The sequence below is a fragment of the Lytechinus pictus genome, chromosome 2, assembly GCF_037042905.1.
Source record: "Lytechinus pictus isolate F3 Inbred chromosome 2, Lp3.0, whole genome shotgun sequence".
In the NCBI taxonomy this organism is placed as follows: Eukaryota; Metazoa; Echinodermata; class Echinoidea; order Temnopleuroida; family Toxopneustidae; genus Lytechinus; species Lytechinus pictus.
Window position 1 is genome coordinate 63,243,538 of NC_087246.1, and position 10,602 is coordinate 63,254,139.

The 10,602-nt window shown below is 35.2% G+C and overlaps 1 protein-coding gene across 1 annotated transcript; it reads left to right on the plus strand.

Annotated features, from left to right (window-relative positions):
- The first annotated feature begins 3,668 nt into the window (after window positions 1-3,668).
- On the plus strand, window positions 3,669-10,252 carry LOC129283629 (DNA topoisomerase 1-like). The gene is made up of 4 exons (XM_054919351.2): window positions 3,669-4,388; window positions 6,710-6,932; window positions 7,934-8,083; window positions 8,697-10,252. Exons 1-4 carry the CDS (start codon window positions 4,229-4,231, stop codon window positions 8,797-8,799), a joined length of 636 nt encoding a protein of 211 aa, XP_054775326.2. The 5' UTR covers window positions 3,669-4,228; the 3' UTR covers window positions 8,800-10,252.
- Window positions 10,253-10,602: the final 350 nt, after the last annotated feature.

The following is a 10,602-nucleotide window of genomic DNA, read 5'->3' on the forward strand; positions in this document are numbered from 1 at the left end:
GGACAGCAAATTCAGGAATGAGACATTTTAGCATCATTCAGTGTTAGGACATAACCCTAAACTTTCTGAAGTAGATTAATTAAATGATTCCATATATATATCAGTCTTAATAAACAATTTATGAGCTAGTGGTCATTTTGGTCCTGACAATGACCAATGACATTTAAATGTATCAAAAAAGATAAAAAGATTCAAATGTTGTTGTTGCTCTGTGTAGTTATAAGATGTTTTATATCAATTATAATAAGTGACAAAATACTTATTGATTTCAATATAATATTATTAACAGTACGTAATCAAAATGTTGTGGTGACTATTTTGGTCATTTGGGCCACTTTGACCATTTATATAATGTAAACTGCTAAAACTCCGGTGTTGATTTAACACCAGCCTGGAATTTATATATGTCCACACCACAGAAGTGTTAAACAGCACCAGTTACGTTTTGGTCTAACACCAGAATGGTGTTTATGTATTAAAACAGCATCGGCTTGATTCCAAACTGTTGTTGTTTCAATACTTCTCTGGTGTGGACATATATAAATTCCGGGCTGGTGATAAATCAACACCAAAGTTTTTGCAGTGTATAACTTTACCAGTACATAAACATGACTGTGGAGCAATTATGCAAATGCGTTAAATCCCTTTCGATTGGAAATATTACAAGCTCACCTTGAGTAACTTTATTTTCCAAATACCTAACTATGGTCTATTGTGGCCCAATTGGTCACTGTCTGGTCCTTCAACAGCCAGAACATCATTCCATATGTTCTGGATGAAGGCACTAATCCTCAATTCAAAGGTGCATCATTACAAAGCAATTGGTCAAAGTGAATTTCATGAATAGATTTAACTATCATGCATTCTACCACCTTCGCCATATGTATAATGTTTCACAAACCTCACATTAGCATGATAGGTGAAGTTGAAAGTGGAAAACTTGCCCTACATTGTTAGAGTGGCCAAAAATCGGCACAGATAATAATTTCATATAGAATGTGTTTTATTACCAAGTATTTCTTCAAAAGAATTCAGGGTAAATATGAGGTTTTTGAAGCGTTGTACAAAAAACTCCAAGATGGTCAAAATGAATGATGGTCAAACTCTTAATGAAGTCCAATGTGACCAATATTGCTTTGTAAAGATTCTCAGCATAATTTGACTTTAACGAAGGTAAATATTGCTGGCTATTTAGGACCATACAGTGGCCAAAGGGGCCACGGTAGACAGTCGCAAGATATTTGGCACAATTCTTACTCAAGGTGAGCCTTTAATATTTCCAATTAAAAGGGATTGAACACACTTTCATAGACCTACAATTGCTGCTCAATCATGTTTATTTCAAAATTCACACATTGGATAAATGGTCAAAGTAGCCAAAATGACCAAAATTGTCAAATTTTGATTATGTACTATTAATAATACCATATTGAATTAAACAATTTTTCACTGATTCAAAAATACACAACAAAATTTGATTTTTTATTCATGCAATTGTAATTGGTAATTGTAGGGACCAAAAGCGACCAAAATGACCACTAGTTTGTAAATAGTCATTAAGACTGATATATTTGGAATCATTGTATTAATCTACTTCAGAAAGTTTGGCAATATGTCCTATCTAGCATTAAATGATGTAAAAATATCTCATTCCTGACTTTGCTACCCGCTATAATTGAAGTTTCCATTAATATTTACGAAGAGGTCAGTGAGCCTAAAATCATGAAAATGTCCAAAGTGCATGTTCAAACAACCTGATGTATAGATACTCGATGTGATTTTTTATTTTGATTATTGGTGTCGTAGCTCACGCTGATAATGATATTAAGCAACATTTGAGCCCTTTTCAAACCAAACAATATGTGGTTACTAGTCATATTGAGGAAAAAAGGATCAAAATGACCACAGGGTCCAATACTTATAGGCCAATAACACTGGCTTATATGGAATCATTGCATTGATTTACACCCCATAACTTTCAAACTTTTCCCATTTAACAATAATTGATGCTAATATTACCGCAATCCTGATTCCTGGATGTCTCCTCGCCATGTTCGATATAGGCTTAATTAGTATACACATTGGGTAGTGGTCAATGTGGCCAAAATGACCAAGGTGGTCAAAATACTTTTTGGATGGTCAATTTAAAGGATTCATAAACACCAGTGATATGTGTCACGGCACTTCCTTTGATTGTAGTAACATTCAATGTATTTTTTGATAAATTTAAGTATTGAACTGATGGAATTGGTCATTTTGGGGGACAAAAAGTGGCCAGAATTACCATAAGCTGTTTAATAGGGTTGTTAAGACTGATATATTTGGAGTCAGCATAGCATTCTACACAAGATTGACCTTTAAATGCATTTCCATAGAAGAAAAGATACGCTGAAGGCCTCAAATCCCCACCTATTTGCACAGTTTATTATGCAAAACTGCGCGAATGGTCAGATACATGTATGTCTAAAGTATCCAAAATGACCCTAGGTCACTTACATAAGGTCAAAATACTTTTGAGATGTTCAATTTAAAGGATTAATACACCAATGTAAGGTGCCACAGCACACACTTTGTTACGATTTTGGTAACATTTGAAGTATTTTTGGATAAACTGAACTGATGTCATTGGTCATTTTGAGGGCAACAAGTGGTCAAAATGACCACACGCTGTTGAATAGGGTCATAAGACTATTTGGAATCAGCATAAAATTCTACACAAGAAGGACTTTTCAATGCATTTTCGTTTTATAAGTGAAGAAGATAAACATGCTAAAGACCTCAATTTCCTGCCTATTTGAATATTTTATATTGCAAAACTGAGCAAATGGTCAGTAATGTCTGAAGTACCCAAAATGACCCCCACAATTATGTCAAAACTGATGGATAAGTTACATGAGATCAAAATACTCTTTGAGATGTTCAATATAAAGAATTAATACATCAATATTTGGTGTCACATCACAAGCTTGTTACGATTCTGGTAAAATTCAAAATATTTTTGAATAAATTGAACTGATGTCATTGGTCCTTTTAAGGGCCATAAGTGGCCAAAATGACATAAGCTCTTGGATATGGTAATTAAGACTGATATATTTGGAATCAGCATAAAATTCTACACAAGATAGACCTTTAAATGCATTCCCATTTTATAAGGGAAGAATATAAAACAAGCTGAAGACCTCAAATTTCGTCGCACATTTTAAAATTGAATGTGGATTTCTAAAGACATCCAATCGTAATTCTGATCAATATTTGTAACTCATTTCGGACAAAAAATTCATGAAAATTGTCATTTTTGGTCAAAACGTGGCCAAAATGACCACTTCTATTGTAATTTGGCAAATGAAACCACTTTATCTGAAATCTGGGTGCATTTTTACTTAGGATAGGCCCTTTTAATTGGATGTGGGCACAAAAGCATTCTGTTAAGGGACCATTTTCCAAAGAGTGGTCAAAATGGTCATTTTTGGTCAAAAATTTGCCAAAATGGCCAAAATGTCGTGAGTACGGTCAATAAGACTGACATTTTTGGAATCAGCACACAATTTTACCCCGGAGAAGGCCGTCAAACCTTCCCCACCAAAAATCCTGAATAAAGCCCCTATCTCCTAGACTATAATGGAATTCCATGTGTTCAGGGAGGAATGAAACTTCATTTCACATGACAATGACGAGAAAATAAAATATTTCATATTTCATATAATAAAATACAAAAGAAATAGTGAGTGAGTGATGTCATCAGTTCCTCATTTGCATACCGACCGAGATGTGCATATAACTGTTTTGTGAAATGAAGCAAAACTTTAAAATGCCATAACTTTCTTATTTTAGATCCGATTTTGATGAAATTTTCAGTGTTATGCTTAAGTTGAATTTTTATCTTTTTATTCAAATCTAGTTTTTGTTGGGGTGGACTTGTCCTTTAACTAAGCTCTTTTTGTGATAGTCCATGATTCCGTGGATGTAATTGACATAATTGCTGATATGATTGTGGATGCAGTACTATAAAACGGTTGAATTAGCTCACCCATCAAACTCCATTTGATTATTCCAGCACTTATAACCAGGAGACTCGCAGAACACTCTTATACTGATTATTACGAGGGATGCCAAAGCTTTGAAAAATAAAGTAAAACAAAGCATGTAACTTTCTAAATTGTGAAGAAGAATTTAGTTCTAATCAGCTTTGCTTCATCTTTGGTAGGTCTTTAAGAGTTTGAAGCTGTTCATGGAGAACAAGAAGGGTGAGGACAAACTATTTGATCGACTCAACACTGCTATCCTCAACAAGTACCTTCAGGAGCTGATGGAGCGCCTTACTGCCAAGGTTTTCAGGACCTTCAATGCTTCCTTCACCCTGCAGAATAAACTTAATGAGCTTACAGATGGTATGAATATATGATGGGAATCTTAGTGTTTTAAGCCTCTCAAGTCCAATCTAGTCTCTACATTCATAGTGCCCCATTATCTAGTTGCCTAATCAGAGGCACTAATGAGCTCAAATACCACCAAAAGTTGGTGTTATGATCTTTACTCTGAAAGATTGAGAAACCCCCCCAAAACAATGACTGGATGTCTGAAATATAAGTTTTCAGTTGAGGTCTAATGTGAATAGCTTGTCACAAGAGCGTAGGCCATCCACAGTCTGTAGGCACATCCAGTAAATGACCAATTGCCCAGTAATTCCATCATGTCTTATAAAACTCATACAGAGTTTCTGCTGATTTGATTGGTTGAAAGGTCTTCAATATTTGATCCATTTTATGCTGCATGCATATTTTATTTTTCATTGCATGGCTATCATGTTTTTTTAATCTTATTTTTCCATTGCACGATATCTATCCACTCTTGTTGAGGCTGTGTTCAACTCAATAGATTGAACAGAGCCTCAACTGGAGTGAGGATAGATCACATAATGAACTCATGTACATGCATCACTTGTTTAATAGTTTTCACAGACTCCTTTCTTGGCTGTTGTATTGGCATGCTTTCAGAATTTTGTCATTCACTATAATTGACTTGGAATGTCTTTCAAAATTGAAACATTTGTTCAAGCTTCTGCAGATTACTTTATCAAGATAAAATCTCTTGCAACTGCTGAAACCTGTTTGAATCGGACAACATTTAAGACTAATGGGAAATATATTACACATGCTTTGAATCATCTTGTCTTCAGGTTTGGTTTTTTATCTCGCCTGCATAACAGAGCGAGACTATAGGTGTCGCTTTTCCGACGGCGGCGTCGTCAACATTGAAATCTTAACCAAGGTTAAGTTTTTGAAATGTCATCATAACTTAGAAAGTACATGAACCTAGTTCATGAAACTTGGACATAAGGCTAATCAAAGTATTACTGAACATCCTGACTGAGTCTCAGGTCACATGTCCAAGGTCAAAGGTCATTTAGGGTCAATGAACTTAGACCATGTTGGGGGGAATCAATATCGAAATCTTAACCAAGGTTAAGTTTTTGAAATGTCGTCATAACTTCTAAAGTATATTGACCTAGTTCATGAAACTTGGACATAAGGGTGATAGTGTATCACTAAAGATCCTGCCTGAGTTTCAGGTCACATGACCAAGGTCAAAGGTCACTTAGGGTCAACGAACTTTGACCATGTTTGGGATATTTGTGGCATTGTCATAACTTTCACATTTTATGGATCTAGTTCATGAAACTTAGACATAAGAGCAATTAAGTTTCCCTGAAAATCCTGTGCGAGTTTCAGGTCACACGACCAAGGTCAAAGGTCACTTAGGGTCAACAAACTTTGACAATGTTTGGGGTATTTGTAAAATTGTCATCATAACTTTGACATTTTTGGAATTGTCATCATAACTTTCAAGTTTGTAGATCTAGTTCATGGAACTTGGGACATAAGAGTAACCATGTATCCCTGCCCTGAATAACTTGTGCTTGTTTTTGGTCACATGACCAAAATCAAAGGTCATTTAGGGTCAATGAACTTTGGCCGTGTTGGGGGTATTTGTTGAATTGGCATCATAACTTTGAAAGTTCATGGATCTACATGTAGTTCATGAAACATAGACATAGGGGTAATCAAGTATGAATGATTGTTTTGCACCTGTCTTAGGTCACATGATCATGGTCAAAGGTCATGTTGGGTCAATCGACATAGTATTTTATTATCGTATGAGTGTTTTCTTTTGTGAATAATTATTAACTAGCTGTTTTCAAAGTCAATACTGCTGCTATATCGAATCGCGTAATGCAGGCGAGACTGCCAGAGGCGTTCCACTTGTTTTTTCAAGGTTCCATGACATTTTCTCTGGCGACAATTGCTCCGCTGCAAATTCCACATGTTAATGGAATGACCAACTTCAACCCTAGATTTAACACTATACCCTATCCTAAACCTAACATAAAACCCTGTTGCAACCCTAACCCTGACCCTATATCTTATACGGAATAAAGCCTGGAGCCATTGTCGCTGGAGCAAATGTCATGTCACCTTTTCAAATTCAGTTCCCAGGTGCCATGGCTGTGCTGTGTATCCATCAGTGTGTTGAACAGAACCCAATATGTTTGACAAGCAATTTCCCCATTCTTTTATATTAGCTGATGACATGGTCACTGCTAAGATGCTGTCTTATGATCATGCCAACAGTGTCATGGCAGTACTGTGTAACCATCAGGGCACTGCACCCAAAACCTTTGATACTTAATTTTCTCTTTCTTTTATTTCAGCTGATGACACGGTCACTGCTAAAATGCTGTCTTACAATCGAGCCAACCGTGCCGTGGCAGTGCTATGTAACCATCAGCGCGCTGCACCCAAAAACTTTGACAAGCAGATGCATAACCTCCAGGAAAAGTTCACCAAAAAGCAACAGGACACCAATGAAGCTTGCAAGGAGCTGGAAGCCATCAAGAGCGAGTATAAGAATAGCCGTAATGAGGAATTGAAATTGTAAGTGAATTTAGATTTAGAGTGCAAATATTGTAGCTCTTTAGTAGATCTCTATACATGTGGGGACTTAAAATTGGCCTTGTACAAAATGCCATTGTGATGCTGGGTAGGGACAACTTCATTTGCTTCAATTCACAACATGACTAAATTGTAATTTTTTCCCAAAATTTTTATTCAGAATGATATCCTTCTTTCAAGACAATATTTAACAATATGCTTAATATGTTATATTTTATTATGACTCTGAAGGAAAAGAGGATCAGGAGAAAGCCACATATCCCAGATTATTAATTGTAATTGTATGACAGATGGAAGATTTGTTCTTACACTTGTTAAATTCTACTAATATATTTACATATGCTTAGTGATCTCATTTTAATAATAATAATAATAATGGTGGCTACTTATATAGCGCACAGGTCCACCTTTCGGTGCTCATGGCGCTTCAAGGAAAATAAACACAAAACACAACAACTATAGAAAACAAACAAGAATGGAATTTGAATTCTCCTGAATAAGCACAATATTAAACTGTTAATGGGAGATTAAGTAAGTTTTCAACTGGGACTTGAATGTTTCTGTTGATGAAATTTGGCGTAATTGGATAGGCAGTTGATTTTTCATATGTTCATAATGTTTTATTGATGATCTTATTTCTTTCACACTTTCAGCATTTATTTTCTTACCAAGGTTGGGTTCCTCTTTGAATTATTCCAAGTCCATAGCACTGGATTTCCTATTGACTGACCTCAATACCCCTATCGTGGATTTTTTGCCCTTGTTATTTTTTTCCATTTGAATTGTAATATAGAAATATGCCCTGTTGAAAAATGAACTTGCCCCCTGAATCTTGAAATTCAAAGCCTGCAAGGTCATCAGTTCTTGAGCTGGAATTGAACCCACGACCCTCATGTTGGGAACTTGCTGACCACAATATTCATACATCTCTGATGTAGATAATGGATACAATTATTGATAGATTCTGTCTTTATTTTGTTCAGGGCCTTGGAGAAGAAACAGAAACAAGTAGATCGTCTAGAGGATCAGCTTGCTAAGCTAGGGATAAAAGCCACAGACAAGGAGGAGAACAAGGAGATTAACTTGGTAACCTCCAAACTCAACTACTTAGATCCAAGGATATCAGTGGCATGGTGAGTACAGTGTTATGTAGATGGATCATTGGGGGATATCAGGTTTAGTGTTGACCCTTTGATGTTCGTGTTGGGCCGATTGTTACATCAGACAAACACCAAACTTAAATATGGTGCTTGTGCTTGGATGAATCTTACTCACATTTGGTGTTTCGGAACTTTGTAAGGCAGTCTGATTTATGCCTTCAACATCAACCACAACACCAACACCAAACTTGAAATGAACCATTGTGGTGTAGGGTTTGCACATTGAGCTCTTAAAAAGAAAAAAAAAATAGTATAAAATTAGTCTATAAAAAACTGCTTTCCTCAATGTCATTTTATGTCATTATAAATCATGCCACTTGGTTTTGTTGCTCCCAAGTGAAGTGTTGGTAACTGATGCTATTTTCTCAGACAATAGTTTGAAATCTGATTTTTTTTTTTCCACAATTTTTTTAGCCAAAGGCCCATATTCTCCTCAGATTTGTCAATGCTTCGTCTGATCCATTTAGATGGGTATCTGAAACCACCTCGAGGCATTGCCAACATACATTTAGTGCTGTGTGAAAGTTGGATATTGGTAAAGATGTGATCATTCTTGCCTTTTCCCCCTCTTTCTATCACTTAATAGGACCAAGAAATGGGATGTGCCTATTGAGAAAGTGTACAACAGAACTCAACGAGACAAATTCCGATGGGCCATAGACATGGCTGGAAAAGACTTTGTATTTTAATCCTAGTTTTTAACTTTTATTTCTCTTTGTATATTTAATCTTGAGGATCTAGTACTGACAGTATTCACAAAGCTTCAACTGCCACCACATAGTTGAAGTGTGATTGTTGTATTGTTTTGCTCTGTTCAAAATCTTATCCTGGACTGCTTAGCTCATTAGCTGCTTCAGTAAGTATATATATATATTAGCAATTAACTTGTATCATTTCACATGCACATGATGCACTATTAAATCCTACAGAAAAAAACCTGTGAAATTAAGGTAAATGTTTCACATTGGACTTGTCAAGTAAGGGCTTTCGAATGTATGTTTTATTGTCACATGTTCAGTTTGTGGTTTGGCAAGTGATTCACAACCATTTAGCAGTGCTTGGTGAATACTGTCAGTACCGTATTTTGTAAGTTGATCATGATGTTTTTTAGCAGAGTCATTTTCGAGGGATTTTTTTTTCGTGTGGTTTATTTCACTGTGATGATATTGTAGCACCCTTTTGGTGCTACATAATATAATATGTAGTTAAAGGGATGAAACCCTTTGAAGTACTACCCCCCCCCCCCTCTCCCTGTATGTATATTGAATACCCATATTTATATAGATAGACAACTTTTGAGATGGAGAGAGAGCATCTTCCTCCAGACATCACTTTTCAATATTTTCCGTATTTTCCTGATTCTCAGGTCACTGGTCGTCTGACCATGAACGGCATCACTATTTTATTTCTTTCTGCAATGAGACCCTCAATGCCATTATGTTAGTCTTAATGTATCAATAGTTGTTTGGCAACTGTTTTGTCCAGTGAAGTAAATTCTAAGTATTCTTTGAACTATATGTTCATACCCATTCAGACAATTATGTAACTAGGAGTTACACCATTTTTTTTATAACTGTAAATATCATGTATATAATGTTAATTTGTTAGATTAGAATTAAAGGAACATATATCCTTTATATTATGAGTGTGTCAGTTTATTTTATTGAGTTTTATTATTTACATTAGTTAATAGCATAGTGTGAATGTTGTTGATTGATGGTGTTTGATTATGTGATGTGTGATTATTACTTAGTAAAACAATTACAACATAAGTTTTATCTATGTTCTACCTCTGTAGACGGACAGGGTGGGGATTCTTTGTTTAAAAATCCTTCCGCTGCGCTGTTGTTTATTGTCCCGTGCTACAATTGGTAGCAGAGCGAGATTATTAATTTTAATTGATAGACTATAGTATTGCTTTGTCTTTGCAATTGTTAGGTTTATAATTTGTATGACCAAAGTGATATATATTCCTTTTGTTTATCTTTTGTATAAATGGTATTAAGGGAGAGAAGGTGTAAGTATAGGTATTATGTAAAAATACCTTTAGGAACTCTTATATGATTGTAGTTCATTTTTTTCCGTTTGTGTGTGTTATTGAAAATCCTATCTCTACACCATTTAGCTCTGATGTTTGAGTAAGAAGATTTGATTTGATTTGATTTATTTTATTTCCACATTTCTAAACAAAAAACAAAGAATACACAAGTATAACATTTTTTTTCAATATTACATAATAAGCAAATATTTTTTTTAACATAATGAATAATGCACATAAATCATTATAAAATATCAACTGTACTGTGAAATTATATATCTATATACATTTTCTTTAATAACTGAACATATATATAGAAATGTGGGAGACCTCCATCTTAAGCTTGGAGCTTGAAAGCGATGGAGGCCTCGAAAGGAAAGGGGATAGAAAACCAGACTGTATAGTGCAATAAAAGAGACTATCTTTTATTGCACAAAATAATAGGAATATATCA